Source organism: Glycine max, chromosome 16 (assembly GCF_000004515.6).
Source record: "Glycine max cultivar Williams 82 chromosome 16, Glycine_max_v4.0, whole genome shotgun sequence".
Classification (NCBI taxonomy): domain Eukaryota; kingdom Viridiplantae; phylum Streptophyta; class Magnoliopsida; order Fabales; family Fabaceae; genus Glycine; species Glycine max.
In genome coordinates this window covers 37,003,495-37,022,223 of record NC_038252.2, presented here as the reverse complement: position 1 = coordinate 37,022,223, position 18,729 = coordinate 37,003,495, and the positions used below count along the sequence as shown (strand labels likewise).

General features: G+C 30.4%; 1 protein-coding gene across 9 annotated transcripts; it reads left to right on the top strand.

Annotated features, from left to right (window-relative positions):
* Positions 1-4,296: 4,296 nt before the first annotated feature.
* On the top strand, positions 4,297-16,270 carry LOC100809070 (chloride channel protein CLC-c). Of its 9 annotated transcripts, none has more exons than XM_041010640.1 (8): positions 4,297-4,579; positions 6,128-6,424; positions 9,078-9,278; positions 10,347-10,524; positions 11,458-11,720; positions 12,899-13,171; positions 14,044-15,172; positions 15,875-16,270. In XM_041010640.1, the coding sequence occupies exons 2-8, from the start codon at positions 6,174-6,176 to the stop codon at positions 15,968-15,970; spliced, it is 2,391 nt and encodes a 796-aa protein (XP_040866574.1). In that variant the 5' UTR covers positions 4,297-4,579; positions 6,128-6,173; the 3' UTR covers positions 15,971-16,270. The 9 variants fall into 9 exon arrangements, with proteins under 9 accessions (XP_040866574.1, XP_040866577.1, XP_040866579.1 ...); XM_041010643.1 differs by lacking the exon at positions 4,297-4,579 and adding an exon at positions 4,661-5,147; XM_041010645.1 differs by lacking the exon at positions 4,297-4,579 and adding an exon at positions 5,158-5,665 and having other exon boundaries at positions 10,347-10,458.
* The last annotated feature ends 2,459 nt before the right edge of the window (positions 16,271-18,729 follow it).

Below are 18,729 nucleotides of genomic sequence, written 5' to 3'. Positions count from 1 at the left end.
AGCACAAGTAGATTATGTTCTATGTTAAGTAAATTTTAAAAATTGAACCCCCCAAAACTCATTGAAAAAAGTGTTACATTTTGATTCCATTAAAAAAGAGTGAAACCAAACAGAACAGAATGTTCTGTTACTTTCAGTCAGTTTGGCAAACACTACCTTAGCAACAATGTACATGTTGAAATATTCAATCCAAGAACACCCAACAGCTCCCATCATTATGTTGATTATCAGAATCCTTAAAACCAACAGCAGGAAAAATTGCCTCTGCCGAAAAGATATTAACTTTGAAAAAATCTCTTATTTAATGCATTATTGGAATGGTTTATCTTGAATTAAAAATATATATAATGTCCTAAAAGAATGCACTTTTAATTGTTTGGGGGTATAGTATTTTGTCCTATATATATATGGCTGAATTGTTACATAGGGCCTTAAAAATTCCAATCATTAAACCATACTTTTAGACAAGGCTATGTGGTTGCATTGCACACTCGTTTCCATATGCTCTTCAATTCATTGCTTGACTTCTCCTCCTTTGTGATGTACTAGTATCCTTTTATATATTATGACAACATTGACAAGATGCAGTGTTTTAGCTTAGAGAGACCTTGGATCTCCCTCTAAGAAAAATAAATAAAATTAAAGATAAATATTAACTAATGATTGTAGTGATATATTTCCTTCTTCTCGAAATGATTGTAGTTTTTGGTCTTTGAAAAAGATAAATACTAACTAATGTTTTTAGGACATTACTTAAAAAATTAAAATGATTTTTTTTTGTTGAAATACATAAAATTATGTTATTCAGCTTTTCTATAATTTTGATGCAGTGGGTGGATGAATTGTAATGTTCTTAATTGAATTCCTTAATAAGCACGTCTTGTGCTTATGTAAGGGTTATTAATAACTATTTTAATTTACCCATTAAAAAATATACTTTTTTGTTGTTGTTTATTGTGTTCCGTTAAACGTTGGAAGTTGTCTTACCTTAATACAGATTAGTACGTAGTACTGTTTCTCACGTTTGTATTTTTAAACTTTGATATTTCAAATATAAAAAAAAAAAAAAAGTTAAAGTATACACCTGTTCTGTTTTGCGTCATTGACTTGCTAAATGCTTCCAATTTTTTTACAAAATTAAGGATGATAAATACTAGTTTTGTTCCTAGATTTAAAAAATCTGTGATAAAAAATAAATTTTTTGTTCCTTGTTATAAATCACGTTCTAGAAAGTTTAATTTATTATTTCTTTATACAAGTCAATTTATTAAATATATGAAATATTAAATATTGTCTTTCTCAACTCTATTCTTAATATCTAATTATATGCCATGCTTATTTACTGAGAATAAATTTTATATAAGAATAGTTTTAAAAATTGAAATTATTTTTTAATAAATACTAAGAAAAATATAAAAATATGTATTAATAATAAATATTTTTTGTAAATTGTTTTAAATTACTCATAGATATTTTCTTCTATCTTAAATACGAATGTATTGAAATGCATATATTAATTTTAGTCACATTCTAATAAATTATTAACTTATTTTCTCTTTTTGTACTTTATCTACATAGTAGGTAGAAGTAGAAGTTCTCACCTTTGCGTTTTTGTAGGTTAACTTTCTCTGTAGCGTGATATTGTCACAAGAACATATAAGATTCCAATAGAAACTAAACTACTTTAAGAGCAATCCATGTTCTTTGTATATAAGATTTAACTTCCCTGCCTTAGTGGCTAAAAGCATTATATAAAGAGTTGTTTTACCAATATGTTTCGATGAAAAATTTCATAATAGGAGAAGGAAAAAAAATCTCTCATAAGATAAAATTAGCTTATATAAACTCTCTCACATTAGCTATGCAAAAATTTATTTTAATTTATGCACATGTTCCTGTTTATTAAGTCATCATTTAACCCCACTGACAGCAGAAGTGAAATAAAAAAAATCAATTAAAATCAAAACAAACATCTTTAAATGACTAAAATTAAAAAAATCCTTATTTTATAAGGAACAAAAAATTATTTAATTGATAAAAATTAATGATTAAAATTATAATAAATATTCTATAGAAGTATACTAAATGATGGATTTATTAAATATAATTTCAATTAATAATTATAATTTAATATTATATAGAGCGTGGGGCAGTGGGAGTGGGGCAACACTATTTTAGAATTTTGTATAAAATAATTTTAAACCTAATCGCAACATTCTTTTATTAATTTTTCTATTTTTATGATATACATGAAATATATTTTGTGTTTTCGAGATATTAAATACTTAACTTTTTTGTTTAATATTTTCTTCATAAAATAGTAAAAAAAAATATATTAGGTGGAAATAACATTATCCTTTTGTATGCTCCAACTAAGATTGTTAATAAAATAGTAAAAAATTATTTTAAAAAATATTATAAACAATATATTGTTTATTGCGTTCCGATAAACATTGGAAAATGGAAATATCGCTGTCTTACTTGGACAGGTTCTTAAGTGCCAGTGTCACGAATATATTTTTAAATAAGGATAAGGTACTTCATACTTCCTAACACTGATATGAAATTCAAATATATATTCTAGGTATGCGTCAGTTCTATGTTTTTTTTAAAGAGACGTGTTAGTCCAATGCTATTTTTTACAGCAGTCCAATGTTATTTTATATTTGATGCATTTTAAACATAAAATAAAACAAAGGATCAACAAGTGTCACATCTTTATATCTATAAAAAAATTGTATTATAAGGGAATTAAATACCAACAACAGTTGTTGCTTGTCGGTTCAATTCGATCATATTAAATTTGATTTTTTAAGGAAAGTCTTATATTTAAGTTTTATAGATAAAAAATATAATTAAAAGAAAATATTGTTAAGGGAGTATTTGGTATGAGAGAAATTTTTTTCTCCAAAAAGTTAAATTCCTATATCTTAATTTGAAATTCAATTAAGGATTGGCATCTTCTAATAAATATCTTTTCAGATATATAAATTAGGGATCAGATTAGTGACCACATGCTTAATATACAAAATTATTTACTAATCATGTCTCACTATGTTGGTGATAATTAGCTTGAGGTTCAAAAGTTGAAATAGCTAGATGCACCAAGATTCGACCATTGTAGAAAAAAATCATTTTTAATTAAATATTAAATATATGTTAAATGTTAATTATGCTTATATGCTGAGAATAATTATAATTTTTTTATAAAATTCAAAAATATTAACAAGCTTTTTAAATCTCTGAATTTTTTAAAAGTCACTTATAAGAAAGAACAAGGGAGTTAAAGGATACGAATGAGTACTCTTAAGATACTATATATACGAATGAGTACTCTTAAGATACTATATATATATATATATTAAAGGATATTAAAAATTTAATAAAGATTATAATATATTAAAAAATTATAATTTTATCAAATATTCCTGAATTAACACTACTTGTACATAAGAAAACAATTTTATTTTCTTCCTCAGACGTGTCAAATATACATAGGATGGTGATCTAAGTTACTTAAAGGGTTATTCACCCAATAATTCTTTATATATATTAAATTTAAATTATTCTACTGTTGAATATTTAGATATTAGCTCAACGGTTATGTACATCAAATTTTATATAAACAAGATATTTGTAGTTAAGCAATCAATATTTTAAAAGAGTAAAATATTGTATGCAATGGTAGCATAATATTTTTTATTTTATCAGGATAAGTTTTTTGAGTTTTACAATTATCACTTAAAAAGTTAAATCAATGATAATTTTTAATTGATTGACAAGTTCAATTTTTTTTAAAACTAACAATGCATACAAATTAAAATATTTAAAAAATTATATTGTACATTAAATTTATTTAATGGATTATCAAATAGTTTTGAAATTTTATAAAAAATTGTAGACTTAATATACTCAATAAGAATAATGGTTTTTTTGTCTTTGGTACAAATTGCTAATGTATTTTAACGAAGAATAATTTTTATAATTTAATGATTCTAATAGGTGATTCATATTTAACTGTTAGGTTAAAAAAAGAAGGATGTGGAGTGTTGTAATTAGATATGGATGATCAAAATTAAAAATAAGTTGGTAATCACATGACAACTTAAAACAGTCATGTACAATTTTGTTTAATGTTGACGGTTCCAATATGACTTTATTAAATGGTGGCATGATCACTAGATAACTTTTATATATTTTGATTGTCTATATAGTTGTGGTCTAATTCATGGTTTTCACGTTTTTAAAATGAGAAATGTTCTCATTTAATAAGCCATATATGTGTCTGTCCTTCAGTTCAGGAAGAGATGGTGATGGAAAGAGATCCTGCAGCTGCCCCAAGGGTTCCAGAAGATGACAATGTTGATGATGGCCTTTCTTTTTTGGACACCATATTGTGATATTCTTTATTCGATGAGTTTACTTGCCTCGGTTGTTACCGTTGGTTCTTTGTTAGAAAATTGTGACAAGGCTTCGCAAGGCATGAAAATGAAGCCAATTTGGTCTTAATTAGATTCTATTGGTTTTGAAATGGATGGTGCCAACTCGGTCTTGGGTTCACAGTGGAATAATGTGTTAGGTGAGAAAGATTGTTGTTACTATTAGATGATTAAATACCTATTACGTGAATATAGATAGATAGATACTTCAATTTTTTCATAATGCTGTGTAAAGTGACATTATGGTTTTAATTAGTAAGAGTAATTTGTTGTTTTAGAGATTAAATTTTAAATGTTCACCTTAACTTGTTGGTTATTATGGCAATATTTGACGGTGGAGTTGGCCATTAGTTCTAGAAGATGATGATGGAGGGACATAGGAATCTTGTCAATTAAATAAGGTTCTATAAAGAAATTTACATACACAGCTTCATGTATGCAACCAAATTGGAAGGTGGTGATCATCATCTTCTAGGACCGAATTTTCATGGTTTGTGGTGGCTGTAGGATTTCTTCCAATTACCTTCAATTCTTTAATTATGCTGGTAAATCTAACAGATACTGTAGAATTAAGCAGAATAATCACTAAGAAAGAAACTCAAAGAAGAGCTAGGCAAGTTGCGGGATTCACCAATCATGACAGGTGACAAAAGGAGCGCGCGAATAGGAAAGCTGAGAGATCTCCATGATAATTATTGAAAGAGAAATGTTAGAAACACACACTCACTTTGTTGAACACTTTCTCATATGGGTTGAAATTGATTAAGAATCATAAAATTTTGTAAATCTCATGTCTTATTTAATAAATCTCTCTAAGATTTTGTAATTTTCAATAAATTTCAATCAATAGAGTATTAGAAGGAGCATCTTAGACAGTGTGTTACTACCACTCCTAGAGAAAGAAACTAGCGAGATTAAGTAAATTAACATTAACCTTGAATTAAAATAAAAATAGATGACGAGATTTGGTGTCAAAGTTTAATTTGACACATGATAAGTTGTAGTGAATTATTGAGGTTGCAGTTAATTATTGATGTGTTTTGTCTGCATAGTGCCTGCGTCTTAATCTTATCATATATTTTCCTTTGGACTTTTCAAAGAGATGCACGGATAACGTTTATGTTCAGGTGATCTTCAGAGTTGGAAATACTCCAGAAGAAGGAGCATTATTGATTACTGTAAACCAATTTCTGATACTTCTATCTCGCCCAAACTGTTGTGTGTGTGTGAGTTTTTTTTTTTTTTTATATCTCAACTGTCATAATTTTATACCTTAGTTTGTGCTGATAAACTTTCCTATGATCCCTTTTTGTTGTATATGTCAACTATTCATGTGATTAATGTTGATCCAACAATTTCCAGAATATCAACCAGTTGAATGACTATGGTTCAAAACTAGTCTTCACAGTTGTAAAATGTTGAAAGCCATGGTTGTTGACATGATTTGTATTAGAGGTTACTGGTTAGTTAAATAAGTTAGCAGTTAATACTCGTTTGTACAGAACTCACTTTTTGATCAATTCTTTTTTAGATTCTCTGAATCTTCAATCTTCAATATGGTATCAGTTTCAATAATTTGCAAGTTGTTTCTGTACAGGAAAGTCAAGGGAAGGTTAATTTTGAGTGTTGAATGTGAGATGGCACTTTGATTACACGACATGCTTAAGATGGGGTTGTGCTTGTTGCAGGTTCTGATTAATATACATGTGCTGTAGTGTAAATTAGGTTCTTATCATGACACCAACCAGCGGCGAAGGAGCTGAGAAGATGGATGCAGAAGATGGTGTAAACTGCAGTGATTATGAGCATGACATAGAAAATGAAGATTTGTGGGATGGGAATGAAGAAAGTGGAGGGTACTGGTCAGGGATATATGACAGAAACAAGGCTCATACAAAGCCACTTCTTATGAAGGGGACTAACACCACCTCCCAGATTGCTATTATTGGTGCCAACCTCTGCCCTATTGAAAGCCTTGACTATGAGTAAGCAACTTGCTTTCTTTTTAATTTTGAGCTTAAACACACTATTATGTTTTAAGGAACATGGCTGGCATACTCTTTTTTTATTAGGTTAAATATGTTTATGGTTCTTATAAAATTTTTAATTTTTAGTTTTAGTCTCTATAAAATATATTTAAGCTGCTTCAGAATTCAGCAAGAATTTTTTCTGTACACTGCATATAGAGGAACTTTTATCACTTCTGTCACTTTCTTTTTTGGGAGGGGAGGAACTTTTATCACTTCTGTCACTTTCTTTTTTGGAAGGGGAGGAACTTTTATCACTTCTGTCACTTTCTTTTTTAGGAGGGGAGTTTGTTTTCCTGTGTGCCACCTGTTTTTTGTTTCTTTATTTCAATCATACATAGTTCAACATAAATATCATCTCCTTCCAGCTACTTTCTCACACGATGATTCCTTTTAGTAACTATATCTTTAATTGCAATTTTGCAGTGGTGTCTTTGCATCATGTGCTTCCACTGTTTGATCACTCTTAAATTTTGTTAATAATTAAACTAGTATATTAGCTGGTATAATATATAGAATAAATGTTTTTTTTATATAATTAAAATTTATAATAATTTTTTTAATATATAAATTATATTATAATTAAAAAGTTAAAAATAAATATCATTCAACATGTAGATTATATTTTAAACTTAAAAGAAATAATTTATTTAGTGATAAAATGTTATTTTTAACTATTTGATAATTTCTTTTAAAAATTATTAAAATTGAATTTATAAATAAAGATGAAAAAGAATAAATTGAAAGAAATAAGCGGTTAAGAAAATCAAACATATAAACAAAGATAAATTTAAAGGAGAGTGATTTGAGACAATTGAGAAAGGATTTTTTTTAACTAGTTGTTAAATCAAATTAAATTTCAAATTCAAATTAAAAAGCATATTTGAAAAAAAAAACTAAATTAAATGCTTAACATATAAAATTAGGATAAGACATGTCTTATTGAGAGTAATAGCAACTCATAAAAATGGAAATAAAAATAATTAAAAAAAAACTCCTAAAAACTCTCTTGTTGGAAAATAATTAAGAATAAATTTAAAGGAGAGTGATTTGAGACAATTGAGAAAGGATTTTTTAAACTAGTTGTTAAATCAAATTAAATTTCAAATTAAAATTAAAAAGCATATTTGAAAAAAAAACTAAATTAAATGCTTAGTATATAAAATTAGGATAAGAAATGTCTTATTGAGAGTAATAATAACTCAAAAAAATAAAAATAATTAAAAAACTCCTAAAAACTCTCTTGTTGGAAAATAAGTCCTAAAAACACTTTCATTCAATGCAGATATTTTAATGTAGAGAGAGGATGCTCTTAAACAAATATGGCAGATTGGTAGTTTTGTAATTTATTTTCATCAAACAGTCGAATTTTAGCGTGTGTGGGATAAATCACTAAAATTTGTGCTCAGTGTCGTTTGTTAACTTAAACCTTGTTTGCAGTTTTGCTTCCTCATGATGTCAGAGTCCAGTTGTTTCTAATTGGAGTTTATGCTACCTAGAATGTCTTTGTTTATAAACCATATATTGCCAAACAAAACCTTCTATCTTGTAGCTTAGCAAATTAGTTCTACAAATGTCTTGAGTTCGAGTCCTAGTATGTAATTGCGTTAAATACTCAGGGAGAGATCTTTGTCGCCTATAATATTCCTACTAATCTGAGCACAACTGTCTCCAGTGTAGGATACCTGTAATTTATAACAAAAAAATAGTTCTACAAATTAGCTTTGCAACCTTCTGCCTGGAATCTCAGGTACTCAAGTCATTAAATGGAGCAAATGTGTTCAGAATTTCATGTGATACTTGGGATCTCATATTTCAGTACATAAGAGAAAGGCTGAAAGGGTAAGTTAAAATTTCGTTACACAAAAAATATCAGACTGATTCTTTTTCGATAAAAGATATTGTTGGTGAATAGAGAAGAAAAAACTAGAGAGAGGACAATATAGTGTCAAAAAGTAACATTACCTCACAACCTCAAGATTAAAGTAGAATATTATAAATAACAACGACAACAAAGAATTTTCCCATTATGTGGGATCAACTACGTAAATTACCCGATGTCATTGTGTTCTGAGACTTCTATCCAAAACCAAGTAATATATATATATACACACACATGTATATTTTGCTACTAACCAAGTATAATATTTTGATTGAAAAAGAGTCCATTTCAGGAATAATTGTGCAAGTAGTTCATTGTTTCTACTTCCTATAGTTAATTATATCGGGAGTAAAAAATCTTTTACTTGTTTAAACGTTTCTTCCTTTTGAATGCTGGGCAAAGGGGTATCTACATCTATCAGTGCCTTCCACAGTTCCACTATAGCTAGTTTTGCCTTAGCAACTTATGTTTACAAATTTTAGAGTAAGGCTGCATACAATGACCCTCCCCCATTGTGGCACTACGTTAGTTTTTTTATGCCGGATTCTATTCTGTTTCTCCATGTTTGTATTTCTTTCCAATTTTCCATAGCATTTAAAGTCATATTATTATGCACCAGCTAATCAAAATTACAAATAGCAAGAACTTTGGAATTGTTTTGATTGCATTGGCAAGTCAGGTACTTAAGGAATGAGCTATGACACCAGAATACTTATTCTTTAATTTTAGGATTTTTGACAATGAAATATTGAAGAATGACTGGAGTTCCAGGAAGAAGGTTCAGATAATCCATTATGTGATGCTTAAGTGGGGATTTGCTCTTCTTATTGGATTAGGTACTGGATTGGTTGGCTTCTTTAACAGTTTTGCAGTTGAGAACATAGCTGGTTTCAAGCTGTTTATGACCACCAGTCTCATGTCTAAACACAGGTGAGCTTGCTCCTAGCTCCAACCAGATGCATTTTGCAAACTGCTAAAGGAGCATTTGGTCTGTACTTGATTTTTTGTTAGATGCTAATTGTTCTTTTCATAACTTTTACATTAAAGATATATATGATGTGCTTATAATGTAACTATTGAATTGGTTCATCATGTGATTGCCCATCATTTAGTCAACTCTCTAAATCATAACCAGAAAATGTAAACATGTGATATTTATGCTTTCCACTCCTTTCCCCTTCCCAAAAGATACGTATCATATCACATCTAATACTTCTTGTATGCTTCTGGCACTTCTTTTCATTTGTCAAAACAAATTTTTTGAAATTACAGAAAATGCTTTATTCCCAATTATTGGTTTATAAATATGTCATCTGCTTACCAACTTAAATGCATCTATTATATAATATGCTTTTAAAAATAAGCAATAAATGTATTGTGATTTGCAACTACTCTTTTTCCCTTAAACTTCCCTTTCAGGTAGTCTTTCTTTGTATTGGAGATGCAATTGGCATATTCAATATGCGACTATATAGAGTGAGAGAAAGAGTTAATATATAATTTGGTTTCTGAAAGTGACATCCTGTTTATCTTTAATCCCTGAAAGTGTTAATATATGCAATTTGGTTCACGAATGTGTTAACTTAATCATATTTTAGTCTTTTTGGTGACTAATTAGTCTTCAAAAGTGTAAATACATACAATTTGATCCCAAAATTTATTAATTTTGCTCACATTTTGATTATATATATGTGCCATGAAATATCTAAAATATGAGCAAGTTGATACATTGAAAGACTAAATTGTACAAATGATCACTTTCATGGACCAAAAATAAACAGCATTTCATGGATTAAATCATATATTAACTCTCTATATATATATATATTTATATTCTATCATAATTCACCAATTTAATGAACAAAAATCCTTGTAGAAATTATTTTCGGATCTTGGTTGAAATTATTTTCTCTCAGTTATCACTAATCCTTGTCATGTAATTCTTTATGGTTGGCATTAATGTTCATATATTCTCACAGATTAGTAGTTCCAGTGCAGATATCTTGAAGCTTTCTTAGCATATGCTGGTGCGAATATGTGTTTAGCAGCAGCTGCTGCTGCACTTTGTGCTTTCATCGCTCCAGCAGCTGCAGGCTCTGGCATTCCAGAGGTAAAAGCATATCTCAATGGTGTGGATGCTCAACATATATTGGCTCCAAGCACCCTTTTTGTAAAGGTGAATAATACTACAATACTGGGAGCAAGTCTACCCTTTTTGCATAAACACACAGATAAAAATTGAATAACTCCTTGAACAAATGAAAATTACCAAATGTCCCAGTTTTCTATTTCAGATAAAAGAATTTTAGCGAAGAGTGAATATTATTTCGTTAGTAAGCCTTTTATTATATATTTTTTTTCTTGGAAAGGGTTCAATGCACTGCAGGATATATTACCAAGGAAAAGTTAAAACAATTTCTTAATTATTCAAGATAGGTGATTGTATATATATACTTTTTATTGTGACATGTTTGGTGTTTCTTATACTTCTTTCTCTACCTTTTTTATTTTATCTTATGTGTTTCCGCAAAATAATATGGAAAAGATAGACCGAGTTATACCAAAATGTTTGAGATAAAACCTATTCCAGTGCCTACACTTAAACATTGAGGTGAATTTGTTTATTGACATGGTATCAGATTCAATGGCTAGGTACTAAATAATTTGATCCTCAATCTATTCTGATCCTCAAAGGATTATTCTTTCTTATACTGATATAAGCTATTTTCTTTGATCTAGTTGACTAGCAATGCATAAGAGATTTCACATGATTAGATATGTTGAAAATGTTATTAGGATTAATTTCATCAGAGAATACAGCCACAACAAGAAAATCTTTTTTGCCACTAGGTGTAGCTTGTTACATTTATGAAATGTGCCATCGTGTTAGGTTGAAAACCAAGTTTTCAAAAAGACCAATTTATCTCAGGGCGGGTGTATTCGATTAGGATTTTAAAAATCTCAATCCAATACATCTCCCATAGCTTGTGTTGATTCATTCCTAATACATTGCGTTTTCCCCTTTTTAGTGGTAAGAACAAGATAAAATAAATTACTTCTTGGGACATGTTCAATGTGTTTTATAAACCTATGGTTTTAACTGTGACAGATATTTGGTTCCATCCTTGGAGTTTCTGCTGGATTTGTGGTGGGCAAAGAGGGGCCTATGGTACATACAGGTGCATGCATAGCTTCTTTATTGGGGCAGGGTGGATCTCGCAAGTATCACTTGACTTGCACTTGGCTTAGATATTTCAAAAATGACCGAGACCGGCGAGACATGATTACTTGTGGTGCAGCTGCTGGGGTTGCTGCTGCCTTTCGTGCACCAGTAGGTGGTGTCCTCTTTGCTCTTGAAGAGGCAGCTACATGGTATCTATTTCTGCTAAAGTTACTCTTTCTCTACCAACTTCATGGTATCTTTATATTGCAAATTTGTGATTCTAATAAAAAGAATTCCCTATAATATAAGGTGTTAATGGAAAAGAAGCAATAAAATGACATCAATAGTGGTAAGATAGCCGTGAATGTGTAATCATTATTAGTGTGATATCATGCATAGATATCATACTTGTATCAAATAAATATGTATCTGATACGGCAATATGATTACTCCAAAATTATATAGGATACGGTGTAAGATACGTATTTAGCTATGTATAGAAGAGCACAAAACATTATAAATATATAATGGTAATTCTGCAAATCCAAATAAAGAATATACTCATTGGACATTACTGAAAACAAAATAAAGATTATAAATGATCATCGTAAATCACTTCTATTGTCTACAAATAGGAATAATATCAATTTTATCCCTTTCTTGAAATCGTCCATAAAGAAGACAATTTTCATTTTCGGTTCATCAAAGGACATGTTTCTATGTTTGTATGTTATACATACTTTAATGTCTCATATGTAGTTGTATTGGATTTTCGTAACTTTTTTAAAGGTATTGGTGGAGTATTCAAGAGTATCGATATTGGATATGAATACGTGAAACAAATCAAAGTATTTGTGCTTAACTTTTAAGAAGTTAGAATTACATAACATGAAAGTTAGTAGTCTGTCTTATAAAATAAATAATGAAAAGAAAGCAGGCAGCTAAACTGGTTTTTTTTGGTGACGTCTAATTTTCTTTTGGTGACGAGCTAACTGTTTACCACATGGAGTTGACGATAGTGTACTAAATAAAGTTTAATTGGAAGAATGGTCATTGAATTCATGAATAACTTCATTATGTTTGATAATTTATGGTCTTTAAGGTTTCTGCTTCTTTTCTATGGACAAATGGAATATGATGTCTACACAATATATCTTCCACTTAATGCCTTGAATACTTTCAAATGTTTATGCTATGAGTAAAAGGGTATCCACCTTCTACTTAAAAGATTTTAAAAAAGGAACTCTGCTTCATGTTTTCTGGTTTTAATCCAATGATCTTAACTGCATGACAAGATAGATGATATGGTTGATGTTATGAATTGTAAATTATGGCCATTTTAGAAAACTGAACATTTTCTTTTATTTTTTATGGGCCATACCTTCAGGTGGCGGAGTGCTCTTCTTTGGAGGACTTTTTTCACAACAGCAGTGGTTGCTATTGTTTTAAGAGTTGCAATTCAGTTTTGTGCCACAGGCGGGAAATGTGGGCTATTTGGGGAAGGTGGTCTGATAATGTATGATGTTAGTTCAGCCAATATAACATATAGTGCTAGTGGGATATTTGCAGTACTACTAATGGGAGCCATTGCTGGAATTCTTGGAAGCATATATAATTACCTTGTGGATAAGGTTGTTCGGACATATAGCATCATCAATGGGTATGTCCTCACATTCAAAGTTAAATAGTTCTTAGCCATTTACTTGCTATTTTCTAATCATGCTTACAGAACATACTTTCTCTAAAGTGAGTGTTGGAAAACCGTCTTAATTGTGGTTATCTCTAACCCGCCTTAATTTCAGCCTCTTTAGGGGCTGCCTTATTTGCAGCCTCATCCTAGTGCTTAATCTCACATTGAATAGAGACATAGCTTAAATGGGGATTGAGTTGAGTCAGGCCCATGTTAAAAGAGAGAAAAAAGTGGCATAAGATGCCGATAGCCCTAAGGGTGTTTTGAAAAGCTGCCTTAATTGCTACCTCTTTGGGATTGCATTAATTTCCGTGAATAGAGTTTATAAAGCATGGACAGCCCTCACCTTACAATTGATCGTGTGGAGTTAAGTTCATCCCTAAGCTCAAATTCTAAAAGTGAGGAAATGTATAAAGTGAGAAAATAAGGGTGTGTTTACCTTGATTAAATTATAGTACCTTATAAATTTAACCACTTTAAATTAAGGATGGATGCATCCTTATAAATTTAATCAATTTAAACTATTCATTTAGTCCTATAGTTGTCCTTATTATAAGTTTTAGTCCCTATACGAAAAACTCGAAGTTTTAGTCCTTGAATAGTTTTTTGTGGTACTTAATCACTGTCAGAAATTTTTTGTAGCAGTTTTACACTATCAGATAGAGTTATATGATATTAGCAATGAGGACCAAAACTTAATTTTTATTCATGTGTAGGGATTAAAACTTACAATTTTCTTGTATAGGCACTAAAACTTAAAATGAGGACAACGGTAGGATCAAATGAATAGATTAACCTATAATGTATTATCAATGTAACTAATAACCCTTTTTTTGTGGCAGAAAAGGTGCATTTTCAAAAATCTCTCTTGTTGTCACAATTGCTCTTTTGACATCATGTTGTTATTATTTCTTGCCATGGATTGCATACTGCATTCCCTGCCCTTCTAATTCGACAGTGATCTGTCCCTCTGTTGATGAGTCTGGAGAATACAAAAACTTTCAATGCCCACCAGGTTACTACAATGATCTTGCTTCTCTGTTTCTAAACACCAATGATGATGCTATTCGCAATCTATTTAGCCCCAGGATAATCAAAGAGTTTCATATTACCAGTTTGTTTATCTACTTTGCTACTATTTACTGTCTTGGGATAATCACTTATGGCATTGCTATTCCATCCGGGCTCTTCATTCCTGTGATACTTGCTGGTGCTGCCTATGGCCGTCTTTTCGGCCGGCTCTTCGAAACGATCACCAAACTCGACAGAGGACTATTTGCCCTACTTGGAGCTGCTTCCTTCCTTGGTGGCACCATGAGAATGACAGTGTCTATTTGTGTCATATTGCTTGAGCTCACTAATGATCTCTTGTTACTTCCACTTGTAATGTTGGTCTTATTAGTCTCAAAAACTGTGGCAGACAGCTTCAACAAGGGTGTCTATGATCAAATACTTAAGATCAAAGGACTTCCTTATTTGGAGGCTCATGCAGAACCTTACATGAGGAATTTAGTAACACGCGATGTTGTTTCAGGTCCATTGATAACCTTTTCTGGCATCGAAAAGGTTAGGAATATATTGCATGCACTGCATACTACAGGGCATAATGGGTTTCCTGTCATTGATGAACCACCTTTCTCAGATGCACCAGAGTTATGTGGGCTTGTACTGAGGTCTCATTTACTAGTGTTACTGAAGGAGAAGATCTTTTCAAGAGATAGGGGTTTTGCGAATCCAGTGATCTTCCAAAGAATTTCTACTTTGGATTTTGGAAAGGCAGGATCAGGAAAGGAAATCAAACTAGAGGATCTTGATATCCAAGAGGAAGAGATAGATATGTATGTTGATCTCCATCCAATAACTAATGCATCTCCTTACACTGTGGTTGAGACAATGTCACTTGCCAAAGCTGCTATTCTTTTCCGCCAACATGGACTCAGGCACATGTGTGTTGTTCCAAAGAGCCAAGGGGTATGATATCTTTTCTTTTCCCTCCCAAAAAATGTTATTATATACCCCTTCACTTGAATCTGTGTCATCTGCATTCTTTGGCCATGTAAACATTACAGTTTTTCATCTGTCTACAGTTTATTTGAAGATTCCAAAATAGACAAACCATCAATTTTGTCCTTGAAGCATGAACTTCTCTCATAAATAGTCCCTAAAGTAAAGTGTTTGAGTAATCCTTAAAGTATTGGATATTAATCACTTTAAATAATCCTTAAGTTGATGTATTTTAGTTAAGTTTAGGGACTAAATTTTGAAGGGTTTTATAGTATTTGGATGACTACTTGGCGTTAGTTTTAATACTTTTAGGACTACTTGAGTAGTTTTTTTACATTAGGGACCATTCAGGAAATAGGGTAATAGTGTAAGGATAAAGTTGATGGTTTACTCATTCAATTAGATCCAAGGAGCATTTAGAAAAACTAATTTGAATTTATAGAGGTGACCTATGAGTTTTGACCTTCTTATAAGCTCTTATCTTATTTCAATAATAAGTCTCATGGAGAAGCTTACTAAAATTCTTTTTAGCTTATTTCAGTAAGTTTCATCATTGAGCTCACGAATAAACTCTCATTTTAACAAGAGTTATTGAATAAGTACTTAGTTAAGTTGACTTCTTTTGCTTCACCTGATGCAAAATATGCTAACAACCTCTTCATATTGCAGAGACCTCCAGTTGTTGGGATTCTAACTCGCCATGATTTTATGCCAGAGCATGTTTTGGGACTTTACCCTGATATCAAGCCTCACAAATGGCAATGAGCGATCTCAATGAAAAATATTCTTTCTTCTGTGTTGGAGTGTTGCATTCATTAGTTGATCAAAGTTTTTATATACAGTAGAGTGCAATTATTATTCATAGAACACTTGAAGCAAAAAATGTTGCTTAAGAAGTGACTTCTGCATATGGATTTGTTAATCTCTATTTCATGAAGTCAGCTTGATACTTTCAGATAGACACTTTTAAACACAAAAGTTAGGTACCACGGTTAGTTGATAATGATCTCTTCTACATGTTGCTTTTTTTATTTTTTTGAATAAATTTGCAAGCTTAATGATCAATTCTCTTTGTATGATAATGTTAATGTTAATTAGGCAAATGTACTGCGATACCTTTGAACCATACCACTGTTAACATATACATGAACTAAGTTCCAGCATAGAATTAGTATGTAATGTATTGTTTGGTGATCACAGAAATTGTTTAAACTATCTTATTAATAACATAATCATTCCAATGTGGCTAAGCTTGCAAAAATATGAGACTTAGGTTTGATTTTTGTCGGCATCGTAAAAAATCAAAAACTTAGATATGGTTAAAGTCAAAGCGATAAAGTTCATCAATTTTTGTTTACCATTAAAATGTGTTGGAGATTCCTGTATACTTACATGAGTTAAATAACTTAACGTCATTATAACATCTAGATATTGAGTTGCATTTAAGTGGGTTAAGAAATACGTTATATTTTGAAGAATAAGACATAAAGCTGGACCAATTGAAAGTGCTGATAATTAAAAGATAGTGACATTTTTTAGTTTTCTTAACTAAATATCTTCTACCCAATAGTGAAAAATTGATTTTTTTGTTAGGAACAAAAACATCAAGTCGAACAAGCAATTAGAGCTAGCTTTCGCATATGAGAAATTAAATTACTAAAGTGATTCAATTTTATGGTGATTTCAATCAACCTTCATATAATATATAATTAAGTAATAAGTATCATTAATTTTTTTCTCATAAATTAAAAAAATTGTGTACTTGTCGTATATAAATCGATTGAGATCGTAGTTAATATTAAGCTGCACCACCCACCGTTCTCATAACTCCTAATAATTTTTCCAACCCCTCGTACCCCACAAGAATACTGCTTTCTCTCCAACTAAGCTGCACCATCCACCACTTCTTCCTATAATAGCAGTTCAGTTTTTTTTTTTGTCAACTCAGTTCATATCTTATGATAAACTATATATCCATAAATCATTCAATATTCTCTATAGCCCTGCCACTTTCAAAAGAGCCAAAGTCTTATGCAGAAACAGTACATGCAATATTATTGGAATGGGACCATACAAGTTGAACCTCACAAAATTAAACTTTCAAATAGCAAGAACACTACGAGATCATGCAAGTGGGAATTGTCATGTGTACAACCAACTTGGGAAAAAAACAATTGGAGTTGATTCTTTTTGGTGGATTTCTTTCAAGTATTAATGATTCATTTCCTTTTACTCAGACATTATCCTTCAATTCATCTTCACGCAACCACAAAAGTCTTGTCATTGTTTAGCACAGGCCAAAAAACAAATGAGCGGACATCCATGCATGATATTTTCCTTCGTACAAAATATCATTACAAATAGAACTTGTGTCCCCAAATTCGTGATTTCTTTATTATATCAAAATTGATAGCAAATAGTGTTATGTCGGCCTTCGGATAATGCTGAGGTTCTATGCACACTTACACTAATTAGCATCTTATTTGGCAGTTTTCTAAATGGTAAATATATACCATTGAATGAGTTATTTTCTATTGGCATTGGAAACAAATTACACTATGAATGTTACACACTTTAATGAATTATCTTCTTATTTACCAAAAATAAAATTATCTCCTTTAAGTTTATTGTTATTAATTCATTGACAAGTATATAAATTTGTTCAAGTAGTATTTTAAAACGAAAGTCCGAGTGTCGAGTTCATAAGACCTTTGACTGTACTTTGAGTTTGTGTATATCTAATTTCAAGCAATTAATGAATTGATTTAATTTTTTATAACATGTGACATTAAAAGTAAATTGACTTAAAATTAAACTAATTAGCTAGCATGTGCAAGGATGAGAAAAACAAACACTCAGCAATGAAGTGACGGTCGATGCAGAATGATGGATATGTTGAGGCTTAGCCTATCGAAATTATTTTTGATGCAATGTTAATAATTTATATCTATTCAATATTATTTCAATTATCACATACATCTGCTCGTATACTCTAGTCATGATTTTTCACACTAATTTACCTAATTCTTTCCATAATCCCTTAAGAGATAAAATAGTTAAATTGCATTATAAACAAATATGTATAAAACAAACTAAATATCATTCTATCCCTATGGATAAATTATTTAGATGTTGTTTTTCAGTTCTTAAGAAATAAACATTTTTTAATACCTAAACCCTAAAACATAATATGAACATGAACGTGGATGAGCCACAAACGTGAAATTTAGTGCAAAAAAACAACAATAAAACTAAAATAACATTAAATAGATAATAAAAATCATTATATCAAGAGTGTTTGGTTGTTAAACTCCCAACAATAGCTGATTTAGTTTGTCATTGTCAAAAAAAACTTAGAATTACAAAAAGAAGTAAAGGTGATAAAAGAGAATGGAGAAAAATAAAAAAGAAGTGAAAGGATCACTCCAAAATGAATGAGTTCGTTCAATGAAAGTGCCCTAGAGTGTATTCTCTCTATGGGAAGTTGAATAATAAATTATCTCTTTTTTCTTATGCATAGCAAT

Bases quoted from the DNA above. Each gene is read 5' to 3' on its own strand.
- LOC100809070 (XM_041010640.1), top strand. From the start codon at position 6,174: ATGACACCAACCAGCGGCGAAGGAGCTGAGAAGATGGATGCAGAAGAT. The intron at 9,279-10,346 runs GTGAGCTTGCTC...GTTCCAGTGCAG, and splicing joins AGTCTCATGTCTAAACACAG to ATATCTTGAAGCTTTCTTAG. The intron at 13,172-14,043 runs GTATGTCCTCAC...TTTTTGTGGCAG, and splicing joins ACATATAGCATCATCAATGG to AAAAGGTGCATTTTCAAAAA.